The 20,715-nt window shown below is 40.8% G+C and overlaps 1 protein-coding gene across 1 annotated transcript in view; it reads right to left on the bottom strand.

The window, feature by feature from the left end:
- LOC149470416 (ribosomal protein S6 kinase alpha-2-like) overlaps positions 1 to 20,043 on the bottom strand; it is a 55,351-nt gene extending 35,308 nt beyond the window's left edge. Inside the window, exons 1-5 of the mRNA XM_089664213.1 lie at positions 19,881 to 20,043; positions 18,110 to 18,312; positions 16,993 to 17,505; positions 5,417 to 5,491; positions 3,501 to 3,671 (exon numbers count right to left, since the gene is read on the bottom strand). Coding sequence (XP_089520339.1) covers positions 3,501 to 3,671; positions 5,417 to 5,491; positions 16,993 to 17,505; positions 18,110 to 18,312; positions 19,881 to 20,043 — 1,125 coding nt within the window. The remainder of the gene's footprint in view (positions 1 to 3,500; positions 3,672 to 5,416; positions 5,492 to 16,992; positions 17,506 to 18,109; positions 18,313 to 19,880) is intronic.
- Between the last annotated feature and the right edge of the window lie 672 nt (positions 20,044 to 20,715).

Raw genomic sequence — 20,715 nt, forward strand, 5'->3', positions numbered from 1 at the left:
GAAGTAGAAGAAGCAGCAGAAGAAGAGGATGAAGTAGAAGAAGCAGAAGAAGAAGAAGAAGAAGAAGAAGAAGAGGATGATGAAGAAGAAGAGAATGGAGAAGAGGATGAAGAAGATGATGAAGAAGAAGAGGAAGAAGAAGAGGATGAAGAATAAGAAGAGGATGAAGAAGAGAATGAAGAATAAGAGGATGAAGAAGAGGATGAAGAAGAGGAAGAAGAGGATGAAGAAGAAGAAGAAGAGGATGAAAAAGAAGAGGAAGATTATGAAGAAGAAGATAATGAAGAAGCGAAGAAGAAGAGGATGAAGAAGAAGAGGAAGAAGAGGATTAAGAAGTAGAAGTAGCAAAAGAAGAAGCAGAAGAAGAAGAGGATGAAGAAGATGAAGAAGAGGATGATGAAAAAGAAGAGGATGAAGAAGAGGAATTCCAGTACGGCAAAAAGTGTCCCTGCAGAGAGCTCCGCTATTTCTTTGACAGTTCCTTGACATTTATAGCGGTTACAAAAAAATGTATCTATTTGTTTCTGAATACAAACATCTGTATTCTAAATGGATACAAATACATTTTTGCTATAACTGTCAAGGAACTGTCAAAGAAATAGCGGAGCTCTCTGCAGGGACACTTTTTGCCGGCTGTAAACGGGATGAAAATCGGCCAATTTTTTTTTACCGTTGTTGGTAACGTCGGCCGCTTGAACGATCGATTTTGTGTTTTTTAAAAGAAAAATCAGCCGATTTTCGACCCATCTATGGCCTGCATAAGTCACACAATTTCAAAGTCAGACTTGAAGAATAGGAGGATGAAGAAGAAGAAGCAGAAGAAGAAGAGGATGATAAAGAAGAAGAAGAAGAGGAGGAAGAAGAAGAAAAGGAAGAAGAGGAAAAAGAAGAAGAAGAAGAAGAAAAGGAAGAAGAGGAAGAAGAAGAAGAATAGGAGGATGATGAAGAAGAAGAAGAAGTAGAAGAAGCAGAAGAAGAAGAGGATGATGAAGAAGAAGAGGATGAAGAAGAGGATGAAGAAGAAGAGGATGAAGAAGAGGAAGAGGATGAAGAAGAAGAGGATGAAGAAGAAGAGGATGGAGAAGAGGATGATGAAGAAGAAGATGATGAAGATGATGAAGAAGAGGAAGAAGAAGAGGAAGAAGAAGAAGAAGAAGAAGAAGAAGAAAAGAATGAAGAAGAAGCTGAAGAAGAGGATGATGATGAAGAAGAAGAGGATGAAGAAGAAGAAGAAGAGGATGAAGAAGCAGATGAAGAAGAGGTTGAAGAAGCAGATGAAGAAGAAGTAGAAGAAGCAAAAGAAGAGGATGAAGAAGAAGAAGAAGAAGAAGAAGCAGATGCAAAAGAGGATGAAGAAGAAGAAGAGGATGATGAAGAAGAAGAGGATGAAAAAAAGAAGAAGAGGATGAAGAAGAGGGTGAAGAAGAAGAGGATGAAGAAGAAGAAGAAGAGGATAAAGAAGAAGAAGAGGATGAAGAGGAAGATGAAGATTAAGAAGAGGATGAAGAAGCTGTAGAAGAGGATGAAGAAGAAGAAGAAGAGGATGAAGAAGAGGAAGAAGAAGAAGAAGAAAAAGAAGAAGAGGAGGATGAAGAAGAAGAGGATGGAGAAGAAGAGGAAGAAGAAGAAGAGGATGAAGAAGAGGATGAAGAAGAAGAGGAAGAAGAGGAAGAGGATGAAGAATAATAATAAGAAGAAGAGGATGAAGAAGAAGAGGAAGAAGAGGAAGAGGATGAAGAATAATAATAAGAAGAAGAGGATGAAGAAGAAGAGGATGAAGAATAATAATAAGAAGAAGTGGATGAAGAAGAAGAGGATGAAGAAGAAGAGGATGAAGAAGAAGAAGAAGAGGATTATGAAGAAGAAGAAGAAGAGGATGAAGAAAAAGAAGAGGATGAAGAAGCAGAAGAAGAAGAGGATGAAGCAGAAGAAGAAGAAGATGATGAAGAAGAGGATGAAGAAGAGGAAGAAGAATAGGATGAAGAATAGGAATTCCAGTCCGGCAAAAAGTGTCCCTGCAGCGAGCTCTGCTATTTCTTTGACAGTTCCTTGACATTTATAGCGGTTGCAACAATGTATCTATTTGTTTCTGAATAAAAACATCTTTATCCTAAATGGATACAAATACATTGTTGCAACCGCTATAAATGTCAAGGAACTGTCAAAGAAATAGCAGAGCTCGCTGCAGGGACACTTTTTGCCGGCTGTAGACGGGATGAAAATCGGCCGATTTTTTTTTACCGTTGCTGGTAACGTCGGCCGCTTGAACGACCGATTTTTCGTTTTTTAAAAGAAAAATCGGCCAATTTTCAACCCATCTATGGCCTGCATAAGTCACACAATTTCAAAGTTAGACTTGACATGACCGGGGGCTTAGTGCCGGTCATACCAAAGCAATTTCAGGTGTGATTTGGGAATTGAAATCTCATGTAATGGATGTGAATGATTTAACCTGTGCGATTTGCTGTGGCACGATTTCTAAAGTAGTTCTGGCGTGACTTTTTCTGCAGTTTTGTTGCGATTTCACATACATAGAATAGAATGGAAATCACACGGCAAATCGCAAGAAATCATTGAAAATTGTCACAAGAAGCAATAAAGTCTTCAGAAATCTCACAGAAATCGCTCAATTTTATATTACTGCCATGTGACCGGTAACTTAGTGCCCTGTCATACCGGTGCGAGTTGGGAATTGGAAATTGCGCAGCAAATCGCAAGAAATCATTGAAAATCCTCACAAGTCACAATAAAGTCTTCAGAAATCACACAAATAAAATCGCAGTGGTGTGATGGTGACTTAGTGCCCGGTCACAGCGGTGCGATTTCAGGTGTGATTTGCAGATTTAAATGGCCCCTGAAATCACATCTAATAAATGTGAATGTCCGTGTCTTAACTTGCGATTTGCTGCCGTGCAACTTCTAAAGTAGTTCTTCCATTCGTTTTTCAGCAGTTTTGTTGCGATTTCACAAACATAGAATAGAATGGAAATCGCACAGCAAATGGTAAGAAATCATTGAACATCCTCACAAGTCACAAAGAAGTCTTCAGAAATCGCACACATGCGGCGGTGTGACCGGTGACTTAGGGCTGAATCACAGAGGAACGCACAGCGCTTTCCTGCGCCATTCATATGCGTGTCTATGTGCTGCGATTTCTTGCTCGTTCATTTGAATGGGATGAAATCCCTCCACGCTATAAGTGATGCATGCACAATTTTTTTTTAATCGCACGACAACTCAATCGCATGGTACTTAGTACCATGCAGGTTTGGTGCGGGCACACGCAATGCGTTTGTCTCGGAGACCGATTCAGGGACAGACTATTTTCATGTGTGTGAAGAGACTCCAGGAGGACAGATCCATCGAGAGATCAACATCCCTAAAGCCCCCTGTTCTAGCTCCGCCCTAGGATTCCACTCATCCAATCTGCGTTCTCCCGTCCTATCCTGTGCTGCCAGCAGAAGGGCCGACATTGGATGGGGGAGGGAGGACGGACTTACTTCTGTCTGGAAGGTGGCGTAGGTGTGGGTACAGAAAGGACTGTCCGCCATTTTCTCCAGGATGTTGCCCTCTATCAGGATGTGGTCCACGCCGTCTGAGATGATGAGCCTCTTATCCACGATCTTCACCGCCACCAGCATGATGCTTTCGATGTGAGTCGCCAGCACTACCTGTAGGAGAGAGAAGAGCCCATTCTGGAGGATGGCAGTGGTGCGGCAGATAACCCAGGGGAAGGGGATCTCTCGGACCAGACCAGGCTGCTGATATCCTTAAAGGGGACCTCCGTCTGACAACCATATACACAAATGCGTATTATGATTGCGCATCTGGTGAGTACGTAATCTAAACTTATATTCCTGGCGCATCACCTGTATGATCATTAGAAGCATACGGATCACCTACTTGAGACCAATTTGGTTGGATGTTCACCATTAATATCCTGTGGACTTGCATATGTCATAGTTTCAAGTGGTGTTTTTTAGCACTATTATGTGCTCACAATTGTCACGTTAGTAACACTATATTGTGGATATCACATATTTACACGTGATTTGAACCATGTCACCTTATATGGGCAAACTATTAATTCATTAATTTTTGTATATGGACATATTTATTATATACACAAATTAATTTTAAGAGTTTATCTTCAGCGCTGCACTTTTCTCTATCTGCTTGTTTTGGAGGTCAATTTTGGTTACCTTTTGGTGCAAGAGCGGCTTATGGTTTTGGCGCTCGCTTTTCTGCCTGTATTATATTACTCTTAGTGCCCGACAGAAAGGCTTACTTAAGTCAGAAACAGGCATGGGCAGAAGAAAAGAGACAGGAGGCGCCATCTGAGTGTAGTAATAACACCGTATTTAATAGCAAAGGATTAAAAACACTCACAAAGGAAGTAATAAAACAAGCTCCTCTGTGTATATGAGAGATGACCGTTCCTCAAAACGTCCTGCAGGCACCACCGATGGTTGGTGTAATAGCAGCTGGGCTGATGGAGATGGTGAGAGACACTGTAGTGGTCAATCCTACAGAGTGGTGGTGTTGTAGAGCCGATCCAACGGCGTTTGTGCAGGAAGGAGCCTAGTAACCAGCCTGGAACACACCGGCAGGATGTGACATCACAGGAAGAGGCAGAGGGTCAGTGGGGAGGCAGAGCAGAGATGTAGGAAAGTCAGGCAACGCACTCGGAGACTATCTTCTTCTATTGGCCTCAATGCCTTCTACAGGCATGGGGCTACTGGTCATTCTGGTACAAATCACATATTCCTTATTAAAGTTTGGTGCTTTTTTCGTCTATCTCATAATACTTTCTTCTTCCTTCTCATTCTAATCCTTGATCCCTCCTCAAGCTCATTTCTGAATCTACCATTGTCCCATAACTCAAGGTCAATTATTTTTTGAACGTTTAAGGTTGTTTCAACATTACCCTTGTTGTATTATTTATACTGCTTGTTATATTATATTAAGATGCTACAATGTCTTATAACTGTTACCTGTATTCTCTAGTGTCAAGCTATTAATTAGAAACAATACTTTGCCCGACAAACGAAACAATGTTGTATACTACTTTTCCTTTAATAAAAATGATTGAAAAGAGTCAGACCAATGCTTGGTTATCTGAAAAAAATCTTGCTAGCATTTATTAATCTTTTAAAAATGTTGTATTTATAGAGATATAATACATTCTATCATTGGGCCATATTTGTTCAATTCATATACCTGCTATTATTCATTAATAGTGTTGCTCAGGGATTCTACTTTACTGCTCTTTTTATTTTAAAGCAAGTCTACAATTAGTGACCTCTATATCTTACAGATCAAATTTCCATGCATATACATAAATATTTGTAGAGAATATTGAAATGGTGGTTAGATTAATCCACTGACCTGTATGCCTGAAATTTGCAAAAAATACTTTTCCAAATCCACCTTCTCCAAGTTCCTTCACAATGAGGATGTGATCCTGTAGGTCAACCTTCTGTATTCCTATCTGTAGAAGGAGACCATTCTATCCAGAAGACATTCCATATCATGAGCAATGGAGGCCATAGCATCCTGGAGAGCACAGATAGAAAAATTGTTACATTATTAGACAGAAAACAAATCTTTGAAGAGAAACTATAGAAATGTATCAAATATGAATAGTGTTACCTTAAGTTATATACCTATAAATATGAAATGCTCAGTAGAGCTCCTCATCTAAAGGTATGTGACTCAGAAATAATATTTGGACACTAAAGTGAGAGCTCAAACACACCAGAAACTTACGGAGTACATTGAAAGGACCTAAATATGGAAAGCCAGCAATCTATTTATAAAACAGGAGAATTATCAAGCAAGGGTATAACTTGATCAAATACAAAAACAAATGGAAAAGTCAAGAAATATAGTAATCTATGAATATATCCAATAGTTACCAGTTCAGTTGTGTGTGGTTGCCTCTCATCAGCTGGAGGGATCAAACAACTCATCTTTTGCTCGAGTGTCTGGAAGGGAATGTAGTGAACTTTGGCCAGCATTGATGGAAAAGAGTATCTGTTACCAGAAACAAATTGGTGGCCCCAATATTTCAGGTAGACACTGCCATGAAAAGACTAAACATACCATAAGGATGTGTAAAATTAGATCAAATGGGGCGCCACACCAAACCTAAACGTGAAAAAAGGGAAGCGGCTCTTTACAGTTTAAACGAATGTGTCATTTTTTTTATAAAAAGGCGCTCAGCCCACTAAAAATAAATGCATTCCCAATCCATCACAGTGCTAATATTGTTAAATAATAATCAAAACATGATCTAAATAATGTCCAATAAATACATCAAAGTGCTAACATGATTTAATTAATGTCAAACATGATTCATAAATTAAAAAGTGTCCACAAATAAAAGTCCATCGACTTATTGTTTCATCCACTTGTGGGCCCAACACCTGTGTAAATTCCACTTGCTGCCGATTCACCACCACGTGCATTAAAATGAAATGCTTACCAGATCCATAATAATTCATGCATATCCCAAAATCAAGGAGGAAGCAGACGCCACCAGGATCTTCTTCTTGAATAAACCAGTATGACAATACACACACTCAGGAAACAGAGATGCTTCCCATAGTGTAGTAATTTTTATTAAATCCAAAAAGGTTAAAGAATAAAAATACTCTCACATTTAAAAGTGCCGCTCCCGGCAGTTGCACAGTGCGTATTTGTGGCTAAATCTCCAAGCACTGCAGCTCCAAGTGACGTAATCAGGGACTGGATATGACAACAGCCAGGCCTCAATGTATTTCGTGGAATCACGTCATCAGGAAGGACCATTTTAGAATATTCTTATATACCCACAGACAGGAGGATAGTGCTAATCAATTAACCCTTCACTCTAATTCACCCCTTCTTACAATGGTCACCATAATCACCCCATCAAGGTGCTTTGGATTGCATAAAAAACACTTACATTAAACCTCCATAATACATTTATAACTTAAATTTAAAAAAAAAACAAATACACTTGTCTGAAACCACAGGTCCTCAAGTTGTGAAAAATATCACCCAAGAAACAACAATATTTTGAATGTCCCCATATACTCAGTATCTGAGGAAAAAATAATAAGACCCCACCAAAACATTTTATAAAATCTAAATGAAGAATATATATAAAACAAATATTATAAATAATTAAGAAATGTGCGCCCAGGGGATATAATTACTCCAAGAACCATCTTGTGGTTAGAAAAGAGTACTACATCTATCTCATAAAACCTTATTAATAACAATTAAAATGACTAAAAAATGACTAAAAAACTATTTAAATCAATATCAATGTTGAGACCACATGGAGCCAAAGTATTAAGTTCATGAATCCATTTGGTTTCATTCTGGGATACCCTAAAATGATTGATGCCGAAGCCCTTTTTTGATATTATTAATGTGTTCAGTGATTCTTTTATATAAGCATCTGTTGGTTATCCCTACATTCTTCAATAGACAAGGACAGGAAATAAGGTAAGTTACAAACTTCACATTACATGTAATGAATTTTTCAATCTTATAAAACCTTCCAGCAGAGGACTGACATTTCTCCACTTTTCTATTTTTATTCATATTTTTGGTGACCCTACAAGACAAACATCTACCACACAATTATATATAGTCATAGAACACTACCCTGTCCAAAAACGTAACCTCTCTCTTAGGGGAATTTTTTTTGCAATGAGCTTTATTGTAAATAAACGTGGGCTTCATAGGGAGAATCTTTCTTAAAGTATGGTCTTTCAACAAAATGGGCCAAAATTTCTTAACACATTTCTCAACCTGTCTATATTGTAAATTGAAGACTGTAATGACGGTTAGCTCATTCCTTTCATTATTAATCTATTTCTTCTAGAGGAGTTCTTCTCTCTTCATTTCATTTATCTCATTACGGACCTTTTCTAAATCCTTCTTCTTATAGACGTTCTCCAAGAATCTTTGCATATCCGTCTGTTTCATAAAGTCTACCTGACTATCACAATTTCTTCTAAAACATACAAACTGCCCCCTTGGGATGGCCCTAATGCATCCTGGGTGGTGACAGCTCCGTGTGGCAATGTACCCATTTCTATCCACTTCTTTGAAATGTGTCCGAGTGGACAATTTATTACCCATCTTAAAAATTTCTATGTCCAAAAATTCCACCCTCTCTCTGTTCCATGTTCCAACTTAATATCATTGGCATTCTCATTCAATTGGGTGAAGAAGAACTGCAACTTTTCCATTGTTCCCTCCCAAATAATGATGATATCAATAGATCTATAATACAGTTTTAATTGCGGCCAAGGATCAGAGAACACTTCCTACTCCTCCAATTTATTGAGAAATATGTGGCTACATTTGGAGCATAGCTTGCCCCCATAGCCACACCCTTAATTTGGGTGTAACATTCTCCCTGGTGCCAAAAATTATTGTTTCCCATGGCCATATTTAATCCTTCCAATATAAATTTAATCTGAGATTGTTTGATATCTGTATATTTTTCAAAGGCCCCATACCAACATCCTGATCACCACCATACCCCATACTAGCATCCTGATCACCGTCATACCCCATACCAGCATCCTGATCACCGTCATACCCCATACCAGCATCCTGATCACCGTCATACCCCATACCAGCATCCTGATCATCGTCATACCCCATACCAGCATTCTGATCACTGTCATACTCCATACCAGCATCCTGATCATCGTCATACCCCATACCAGCATCCTGATCACTGTCATACACCATACCAGCATCCTGATCACTGCCATACACCATACCAGCGTCCTGGCAACTATCATACCCCATACCAGCGTCCTGATCACTGCCATACACCATACCAGCATCCTGATCTCCGTCATACCCCATACCAGTGTCTTGATCACCACCATACCCCATACCAGCATCCGGATCACCGCCATACCCCATACCAGCATCCTGATCACCACCATACCCCATACCAGCATCTTGATCTCTGTCAATCCCCATACCAGCGTCCTGATCTCTGTCAAACCCCATACCAGCGTCCTGATCTCTGTCAAACCCCATACCAGCGTCCTGATCTCCGTCATACCCCATACCAGCGTCCTGATCTCCGGCATACCCCATACCAGCATCCTGATCTCTGTCAAACCCCATACCAGCGTCCTGATCACCACCATACCCCGGGGATATGATCTCCATGTATAATACATAAGGGGGATATGATCTTCATGTACAATACATAAGGGGGATATGATCTCCATGTATAATACATAAGGAGGATATTATTATTATTATACAGTATTTATATAACGCCAACAGTTCGCTCAGCGCTGTACATTACAATGGGGACAATACATGAGACAGTACAACAACAATACAGTGCGATACACGAGGAACTCGAGGGCCCTGCTCCTTGGAGCTTACAATCTAGGAGGGAGGGGATAGTGGTACGGGAGGAAAAGCTGTGGGGGATGGAGTGGTAGGAAGAGTGGAGGAGATCGGCAGTTAGCAAAGGGTGGGGTAGGCTTCCCTGAAGAGATGGGTTTTTAGGGTGCGCCTAAAGGAGAGGAGAGTGGGTGATAGTCTAATGGATTGGGGAAGGGAGTTTCAGAGGATGGATGATGCCCTGGAGAAGTCCTGGAGGCGGGCATGGGAGGAGGATATCAGGGAACTAGAGAGAAGGAAGTCTTGTGAAGAGTGGAGAGTGCTTTTTGGGTAGTATTTGGATATTAGCTTGGTGATGTAGTTTGGGGCAATATTAAGGACAGCTTTATACGTCAGTGTTAGCATTTTGAATTTGATCTGTTAGGCAATCGGAAGCCAGTGGAGGGATTGGCAGAGGGGGGTGGCGGAAAAGGAGCGGTTGGTAAGGTGGATGAGTCTGGCCACCGTATTGAGGATCGACTGAAGTGGGGATAGCCTGTTGTGAGGCAGGCCAGTGAGGAAGGAGTTGCAATAATCGAGTCGTGATATAATGGTTAGGAATGGGCGTATTTTGGCGATGTTGCGGAGGTGGAGTCTGCATGAGTTTGTTATCGATTGGACTTGGGGCTGGAAGGATAGATTGGAGTCTAGTATGACACCAAGTACTCTGGCTTGCGGGGTGGGCTTGATGGTGGCATGGTTGGACGTGATGGAGAAGTCAGTGGGGGGGTGCGCGGGCTGGGTGGAAGACTAAGAGCTCGGTTTTGAAGAGGTTCAGTTTAAGGAAGTGGAGCGACATCCAATCTGATATGTCCTTCTGTAGGCTGGTGATTTGGGCGGAGACTGAAGGGGTGAGGTTAGGGGTCAAGAGATAGATTTGCATGTCGTCGGCATAGAGGTGGTAGTTGAAGCAGTGAGGCCAAGGGAGGAGGTGTAGATGGAGAATAGAAGGGTCCCAATGACATAGCTTTGAGGGACCCCAGCAGAGAGGGGGAGTGGGGGGGAGGTGGTAGCGTTATAGGTAACACTGAAGGAGCGTTGTGATAGGTAGGATTAGAGTCAGGAGAGAGCGGAGTCTCTGAGGCCAAGGGAGTGTAGTTTCTTGAGGAGGAGGGGGTGGTCGACTGTGTCGAACGCCACGGAGAGGTCGAGGAGTAGGAGCACTGAGTAGTGGCCATTAGTTTTGGCGGTTATCAGGTCATTTGTGAGTTTGAGTAACGTGGTTTCGGTGGAGTGTAGGGGATGGAAGCTGGACTTTAGGGGGTCGAGGAGGTTGTTGTCATTGAGGTGGGAACTTAGGTGATTATATACTAAGAGCTGAAGGAGTTTGGATGTAAATGCCAGCAGGGAGATGGGTCTGAGGTTGTTCGGGTCGATGGGGTCCAGGGAGTGCTTTTTAAGTATGGTAGTGATGTGTGCGTGCTTCAGAGGGGAGGGGAATGTGCCAGAAGAGAGGGAGAGATAAAAGATGTGGGTGAGGGAGCGTAGGATGGAGGAGGAGGTAGATCGTAGGAGTTGTGAGGGGACAGGGTCGAGGGGGCAGGTGGTAAGGCAGGCTTCAGAGAAGACCTTGGTGACCTCCTCAGTGGTGGTGGGGTCGAAGGAGTGGAGTGTTGAGGGGGCTACTGTGTGAGGGATTTTCGATGGGGTTAGATGGATGTTAGATGGGGTGGAGGTCTGAACAGTGGTGAGGCCAAGGGAGAGGGGTGTTGAGGGGGTTGCTGTGTGAGAAGAGGTAGGTGGGGTGGAGGTCTGAGCAGCAGCGATGTCCCTGCGGATAGTGTCAATCTTATTTTTGAAGTGATTGGTAATCTCTAGGGCGGTGAGTGAGGTACTGGGTGGAGGTGGGGGCGGAGAGAGTAGAGAGTTGAAAGTGGAGAAGAGCCGGCGAGGATTGGAGGAGAGGGTATTGATGAGAGTCAGAAAGTAGGCTTGTTTGGCAGCGTGGAGGTGTAGGTGTGGAAGGCAGATTTGTAGCGGGTGAACCTGGTTATGCGCCATAGTAACTCCAGCGCATGACTGCGTTGTTTGAGAGTTTTGGTATGATCAGTCTGCCAGGGCTGGAGCGGGTGGGGTCTGATGCTTCATGTGTTTAAAGGAGCTAGCTAGTCTAGAGCTGATGACAGTGAGTTGTTATAGGAAGTTGTGGCCAGGTCGGGGGAGGACAGGGGAAGGATGCTGTCGTAAAGTTGATCAGCTTCGGAGTGGAAGGGGGCAGGGTTCAAGTTGCAGAGCTTATGGCTGGTAATAATTTGACAATTGGGGGGTATGATCTCCATGTATAATACATAAGGGAGGATATGGTCACCATGTATAATACATAAGGGGGGATATGATCTCCATGTATAATACATAAGTGGGATGTGATCTCCATGTATAATACATAAGGGGGGATGTGATCTCCATGTTTAATACATAAGGGGGGATATGATCTCCATGTATAATACACAAGGGGGGGGATATGATCTCCATGTATAATACACAAGGGGGGGATATGATCACCATGTATAATACATAAGGGGGGATATGATCTCCATGTATAATACATAAGGGGGGATATGATCTCCATGTATAATACATAAGGGGGGATATGATCTCCATGTATAATACATAAGGGGGGGATATGATCTCCATGTATAATACATAAGGGGGGATATGATCTCCATGTATAATACATAAGGGGGGACATGATCTCCATGTATAATACATAAGGGGGGATATGATCCCCATGTATAATACATAAAGGGGGGGATATGATCTCCATGCATAATACATAAGGGGGGATATGATCTCCATGTATAATACATAAGGGGGGATATGATCACCATGTATAATACATAAGGGGGGATATGATCTCCATGTATAATACATAAGGGGGGATATGATCAACATGTATAATACATAAGGGGGGGGATATGATCTCCATGTATAATACACAAGGGGGGGGGGGGTATGATCTCCATGTATAATACACAAGGGGGGGATATGATCACCATGTATAATACATAAGGGGGGATATGATCTCCATGTATAATACATAAGGGGGGATATGATCTCCATGTATAATACATAAGGGGGGATATGATCTCCATGTATAATACATAAGGGGGGGATATGATCTCCATGTATATTACAAAAGGGGGGATATGATCTCCATGTATAATACATAAGGGGGGACACGATCTCCATGTATAATACATAAGGGGGGACATGATCCCCATGTATAGTACATAAAGGGGGGGATATGATCTCCATGTATAATACATAAGGGGGGATATGATCTCCATGTATAATACATAAGGGGGGATATGATCACCATGTATAATACATAAGGGGGGATATGATCTCCATGTATAATACATAAGGGGGGATATGATCAACATGTATAATACATAAGGGGGGGGATATGATCTCCATGTATAATACATAAGGGGGGATATGAGCTCCATGTATAATACATAAGGGGGGGATGTCGTCACCATGTATAATACATAAGGAGGGATATGATCTCCATGTATAATACATAAGGAGGGATATGATCTCCATGTATAATACATAAGGGGGGATATGAGCACCATGTATAATCCATAAGGGGGGATATGATCACCATGTATAATATTGTAATGGCAATTTTGGGCCCACATCTTCATGAAGGTTATTGACTGTTGGGGGATTACACTACAAAAGACTCAATGGAGCTGAGGGGGATGGAAGGCAACTTGAATTTCCTGTTCTCTCTTTTATTTAAACTGATCATTGCTCTGAAGCCCACCCATTTGAGGTGTGATTTACCTGGGTGGGTGGGTTTAGGGATGGTCTTTTGGAAAGTGCATAAAACACCTTGGACAAAGGAGAAGCCTCCCTTTCGTGCCATTTGCCTTCCACAGCACAGACCTCAGAACATCAGGATAACTGTAATGTATCACCAGTGCTCTGTCTGTTTCTTGTAACTATCTCTTTTTTGTAGCCTTTGTATTGATAACATTCTGTATTATATTTTTCTTGTATTTGATTAATAGAAAGCTTCCTTGCTGTGTAAATAAATTAGATCTTTATTTTTTGCACAGTGGTTATCTTTTAATATTAACACTATTGGCTAAATTCAGGTATAGACAAAGGGTTATAATCACTTATTACATTTATAATCTGTATAGAATCAAGTAAATAAGTGTGGGTAGGAAAACCGCCAAAACAATACATCATCACAGAGGACAAGGGGGCGCTCTTTACGTCTGGAGGAAAAGAAATGTAGTCTCCAAATACAGGAAGGTTTCTTCACAGTGAGAGCTGTGAGAATGTGGAATAGACTCCCTCCAGAGTTGGTTGTGGCCAGCTCAGTGGATTGCTGTAGGAAAGTCCTGGATTCTTTCTTGGATACACAGAATATAACTGGATATAACATTTATAGGAAATGTTGATCCATGGAATATCCGATTGCCTCTCGGGGGATCAGGAAGGAATTTTTTTTCCCTGCAGGAAAAAATTGGATCATACTTTGCTGTTTTTTTTCCTTCCTTTGGATCAACTGTGGGTATAGGATCATAACTTTTTTTTTTGGTTGAACTGGATGGACTTTTGTCTTTTTTCAGCCACACTAACTATAATATGTAATTATGTAACTTTACACTTTGATTTAGATTTTATTGTCATTCAATATTATTTCCTGACAATTTCTATACTAGATCGGTCCACTTTACTTTATATACATTTGTTATGCTTGCTATGTTTCCCCTTTTAGGTAATTGGGTTCTTTATATTGATGGTTTTACTATTGTCAGCATTACTTTACCCTCATTTTTTTAGCTCAATGACGGCTACAATGAGGTTGTCCAGTTATGGGAGGGCATCATATGACATCCTCCCAAAATGTACCCCCCCGCGCACACCCTCAGAAGCGCTGTCCATGACCGCTGTGTCCTACGGAAACAGCTGATCACATGGTGAGGTAAAAGGCCAATCACAGCGTGCTTTTACCACCTGATCATATAACAATATTGGGGCCCCAAATTCATCCATCCTATGTGAATGAGTATAGTGTACACAGTAACCCTACTCACGTAAATGACAAACCGCAATAAAGACAAAGATACAAAAGACACCCCAGTGCTTGACAAGTCCTTTATTAACTGCTACCCACCCAACAACTGCACATAAATGGCCGGGTGGGAGCTTTCCTGTTCTGAGAGATCGGTGCGCACCTGTGATGGAGGTGCCTGTCGGACACAGCACATCACAGACCGGGATATGGGTGCTGTGATTGGCCCTCCGCAGCACGTGTTGGCTTTGTCCAATCACAGTCATCATTCAAGACACGTGTCTGTGTGTTGGCTTTACCCGCTGTGCTAAGTGAGAGCTCAGTGCGGGGGGGAGGGGGATGCTGCGGACCTGTGAAAGCTCTATACAGAGAATGCAAAGATTGCTGCCATCCCCACACAGTACATGAAGCACCATCTGTCCCTGTCCAAGTGTCACATCAACATCTGTGCCAGTGCAACATAAACATCTATCCCAGTATACCAATGTCACATCAATATCTGTCACAGTGTACCAGAGTACAAAACATCTGCAATTGTGTTCCAACCGCAACATCCACATCTGCCGGTGTCCCGGTGGGTGATCAACATCTGTCACAATGTACAAATGCACATAAACATCTGACAATGTACTAGTGTCCCACCAATAAATAAAAAATATTAAAATGCCCCCGTCCCCCTGTGTAAAGGCGAACGCACGCATTGGGGTCCTGTACACATATGTAAATGGTGATTGCACCACACATGTGAGGTATTGTCGTGAATGTCAGAGCGAGAGCGATAATTCTAGTACCAGACCTCCTCTGTAACTCTAATCTGGTAATATGCAAAGGCTTGCAAAACGTTGTCTATGGAGATTTTTAATTACTGAAGTTTGGCACCATTTCACAAGCGTGTAGAATTTTTAACTGCGGCATGTTTGGTATCTCTTTACTCAACGCAGTACCATATTTTATACTTTACAAAACAAAATTGCTATTATATTGTGTTTGTGTGCAATAAAATATAATAAAGTGTATTTTTACTTTAGTGTGTAAAATTGCATTTGAAAAAACGCTGCGCAAATACCATGTGACATAGAAATTTGCAAAACCCACTATTGTATTCTCTATGGCCTCTGCTAAAAAAATATGTAATGTTTGGGGGATCGAAGTTCTAGCAAAAATACAGATTTTTACTTGTAAGCAAAAAGTGTCAGAAGACAGCCTGGTCTTAAAGTGGATAACGCCTGAAGGTTCTTCTTAGATGTTGGGCCTCTCTGTGGCCTCTGTGTGGCTAAGGCTGTGAAAAAGTCTCACACATGGGGTATCGCCATACTCAGGAGAATCAGCAGAATGTGTTTTAGGGTGTAATTGGAAGCATGCCTATGCCGTGTGAGAGAAATAACTTATTATGAATTTTTTGTGGAAAAAAAAAATATTTAACTTCCTCTTTTTCCAAAGAATTGTGAAAAAAATTACAACTTCACAAAAACTTGCCATGCCTCTTACTAAATACCTTGGACTGTCTACATTCCAAAAAGGGGTCATTTGGGAGTTATTTGTACTGTCCTGGCATGTTAGGGCCTCAAGAAATGAGATAGGCCGTCAGTACATCAAGTGTGATCAATTATCAATGGTTGGTACCATAGCTTGTAGACTATAACATTCTCACAGACCAAATAATACGCACTGATTTGGGTTATTTTTACCAAAGAAATGTAGCAGTATACATCTTTATTAAAATTTATGAAGAAAAATATACATATTTGCAAAATCGTATAACAAGAACTTAGAAAAACAATTTTTCAAATTTTCAATCTTTTCATTTATAGGGAAAAAAAGTAAAACACCCAGTGGTGATTAAATACCACCAAAAGATAGCTCTGTCTCCAAAAAATATTACCAATTTCATATGGGTACAGTGCTGCATGACTGAGTAATTATCATTCAAAGTGCGACAGTTCTGAAAGCTGAAAATTGGCCTGGGCAGGAAGGGGGTGAATGTGCCCAGTATTGAGGTGATTAAAAATGAAAATCCCTAAAACGTTCCTCTTAAATATATTGTCAATCACGATGTCCACCACTATCCTGAGCTGTCCTCAACTACATAAAAAGAAGTTGGGATAGAGGTGACATCATTGTCCAAACTTGCCCATGGCCATGTAGCTAGAAGTTACCGGCCATGTAAGTGAATAAGCCTGGTGATGTCAGTGGTTGGTAAGGATGAAGCTGGATCTACTCGCTACTTTTTAGCAACCATTGCCAGACAGAAGCAGTCACATTTGTCCACTCAAAATGCCCTAAACCTTCAGACAAATGTCTGAACAGCCACTTTTTAGTCTGAACTTTGGACTGAACACTGAGCTCATTCCTTTTCAGCAAATAAGACGTAAGACATGGAGATGAGAGTAGACTTTATGGAAGCACTACTCTGTGGGGTGTTTTGGAGAGAAGCTTTACACAAGGGTTCTTTGGGTTGTACGGAAGATATGTTTTCTTTAGGATTTTCATCTTCTTTCCTTGTAGCTGAATGTGGATTTTCTTCTTTTCCAGCTTACATTGATATATTTTATGACTTCTGTAGTGTGACATCTTTCTGTGTGGTCAATGGCCAGAAGATCACCAAACATCCTTCTTAGCTTAATGGGAATTCTTCTCCATGAATCAGGAGGCTTTTCCATCTGGAAATTGTTCTGCCAGTTTACAAAACTTTTATAATCTGCATCATCAAGGATGGCCTCCTGCCATGGCATCTCTCCTGTAAGTAGGGAGAAGATGACGACACCAAACGCCCATACATCAAGGCTACTGTCCACAGCTAACCCATCTGACATGGCCGGTTTACACATCTCTGGAGCCATGAAAGAGGTGGTGCCACACCTTCTAGTTACAGTCCCTTTGACTTTAGTAAGGCCAAAGTCCGTCAGTTTAATACAATGGCACTCCCAGTCAAAAACTAAAATATTTTCTGGCTTGATGTCCAAATGTACCAGTCCTCTCTCTGATATGAATTCAAGGGCATCAGACATTTGCACAGCACACCGCTTTACTGCATCTTGTTCAATTCCCACCTAAAATAAAAAAAAAAATAAAATTGTGAGGTCACCCAAAAAATTCAAAAATCCATACTAGACCCATAATCGTAGCATGCAGCCTGGCTAGCCAGAAAAGGGGGGATACGGCACCGTTTATAAATGTTCGGGTGACTACTGTGATTAGGAATAAGTAATAGGAGAGAGTAGATTCAGATACAGATAGACAATTATGAGAGAAGATATAGATTAGTAAAGAGTAAAGAGTAAAGATGTGGATGGGGTTATTGGGTTGGGGGAGGGTGGGTGGGGTTAATTTGGGGTAAAATGGAAGTATGTATATGTGAAATATTTTTGTAATTAAATTGTTCTTTTTGTATTGGAAAAACAAATAAAAGATATAATAAAAAAAGGAATAAGTGATGGGACATTCAACATATTGGAGTTTTAAGAAAAAGAGGAAAATGTAAAATTTCCAATGGAGAAGTTCAATGTCAACTTAGAGAGTTTCCTCTCAGTTTCTGTTGCATCTCTGGGACAGGAAGTGAAGGGAAATCTCCCCCTTAAAGGAAACAGACAGCATAAAATAAACGGAAAGACATTTGAACTCTCCTCTACATAAAACTAAGAAACATGTACTTACATGTGGTATGATCAGGGAGAAGAGATCACCAACCGGGGCCAGTTCTTGGGTAAAGGCATAGTAGTCGTCGGTGGTGAAGGCGGTCCCATAACATCCGATGATGTTGGCATGAGATGATAGCAAGAATGAGATACTAAACTCCCGAAGGAAGGAATGCTGGCTGGTTCTTTTTTTGTCCAGGAGCTTCATTGCCATTGCTTGATCTGTGAAAATAAAAAGAATCTAACTTAGATGAAGAACTGGAAATTTGTAGCTAGTATTTATTTATCTTCACTTGAGATTCTCAAACATGTTAATAAGATCTGCTGATCCCAGGCTGAGAATATATTATGCTTCATTTAAAGCTAAACCTCAGCCTTACCAGAAGACAGTTGTACAGGACCCTCTCCTGGACTGAAATGGCTTACTCTGATTCCACTGCACACTGTGAGATTCTCACAATGTGCATTAGAAGCTGCAGCAAGTCAGATAGAGCTCCGCCTCATATCCTGGCTGGAGGACATCCAGAACCATTACCATAGATTCCTCCACAGACTGACTGTTCCTGACCCACATTTATCATCCATTGGATTTCTGTATTTTCCATCTTGGAGGCTCCGCATCACATGGGATCATTATCTAGAGAGGTTTGCAGGCAAATACAGCTTGCTAGGAACGTCACTCCTCCAGACAGATGTGCACATATCAAAATACTTTGAGGGGGGTAAAGCTCCTCCCAAGAGCCAGCCCACTGACTGCTTACTGTCCAAAATAAAAACCTTCCAACATGTATTAAAGTGGAACTACGCTGTATCTGAGCACCGCAATCCAAAAGGACTAATTCATTCATTTTTAATATTCAAAGCAAACTCCCCCATCCATCCATGTCTCCATGTTTTATTTTTCTGAGGAATCACATTTAAAAACTCCCCCTAGAATTTCAGTCTGTGGTCACCTTGAGTAAGGGGCAGATGATTCATGTAGCAACTACGTCCTGGAATCCATCTGCCTTTAGTTCAGGCATACAAGCAGGTGGGTGTGCTTAGCTGAGAAAACCCCTCCTGAAGACTCCAGGAATGTATGACATCATTTGCCTAGGCATAGAAACTAGGAAATGACTAAAGATATGTAAAAAATAGTTTAAAACCAGTAAATAGAATACACTTTCCTATCTCTTTTCTAATGCTAGCAGCATAAAGATAGGAAATAGTCAGTGTTGTTCAGAGAGTGAAGTTCCTCTTTCATGTTTTAAACTTTTTTTTATTTATAGAGATGTAATAAATTCTGGCATTGGGTCATATTTGCTCACTCCATATACTGTATCTGCTTCTTCATTAATAGTGTTCCTCAGGGATTCTACTTTATTTATAAGATTGTATTGATTTTCACACAAAGAAAAATAAATCAATAAAAAATGTATGACATGAAAACATTAATATGGGTTATACAATTAGTTACAGCATAACAGTTCTCAGCTTTTACAGCCAAGATCGATAAGTCTCATAAAAAAAAAATATTCCTCAAAACCTTTGTGGGGTATAAAGACTAAAACAATCCCGGCTACAGCCACTTGGCTAACCAAGCAGCTTGCCATACCCCTGAGATCCATCACCATCAAATGTAAGTCAACTTGCCCAGCGACACGGCCATAGGCCATTACAGGTAACAATAACTACAAAAAACTCTCTACCTTGAACAGCGGTAAACACAAATTTCCTTGGAGTCTGCAGAAACTCCTGCCAAACCAAACCCCATGCAGTCCAGCTCCTCGCTAGTTGGCTCATTCACTCACCCATTTTCTTGTCCTTGGCCAATAATACTTTGCCATATCCTCCTCCTCCAATCTCTTTCACAATGAGATAGTACTCATATACGTCTATCTGATGTAGTCCTTGTGATGTGAAGGAAATAAGTCCATCTAGAAGACGTTCCACGTCATGGACAGCGGATGCCATAGTGTCTTGGAGAGCAAAAAGGGAAAATGTGTTACGTTACTAAGCAGAAAACAAATCTTTAAAGAAAAACTGAAGACATTTGTCCAATATGAATACTGTTACCGGTAGTTTCTGTATATATCCATAAATATGAAATACTCAGTAGCCCTCCACATCATTATATATATGACTCGGTGGGTAGCTATCATTAGCCTAATCTAATTAGACTAGTGGACACTTTCATGTATTCTATGTACCATACCCTCACCCCTTCTGTAATCAGCTAAATAACATTTTGCATGAAAAGAGTTTGGGATGGGAAATTTTAAATATTCAGGTGTTAGAGAGCTTCTCCAGGTCAACGTACCCACGTGGAAGAAAATATATATTCAATATACATTTTAAAAATATTCTTTCCAAATATATTGCCATATATTTGAAATACTACAATTCAATATATATATATATATATATACATACATACATATTTACAGAAATATATTTTGAAATATATTGAATATGGCCAAAATTGTAGTATTTCAAACATATGGCAATATATTTGGGAAGAATATTTTTATATGTTTCAAATATATTTTTCTTCCATGTGGGTACGCACAATAAAAGGCAGCCACCCCCATTGGTTATGTAACAATGGAAGGCACTGAAGCTGCTATCTGGAGACAAAGGATGGCT

The sequence above is a fragment of the Staurois parvus genome, unplaced genomic scaffold (genome assembly GCF_062004578.1).
Source record: "Staurois parvus isolate SC_StPar_1 unplaced genomic scaffold, SC_StPar_1.0 ptg000046l, whole genome shotgun sequence".
Classification (NCBI taxonomy): Eukaryota; Metazoa; Chordata; class Amphibia; order Anura; family Ranidae; genus Staurois; species Staurois parvus.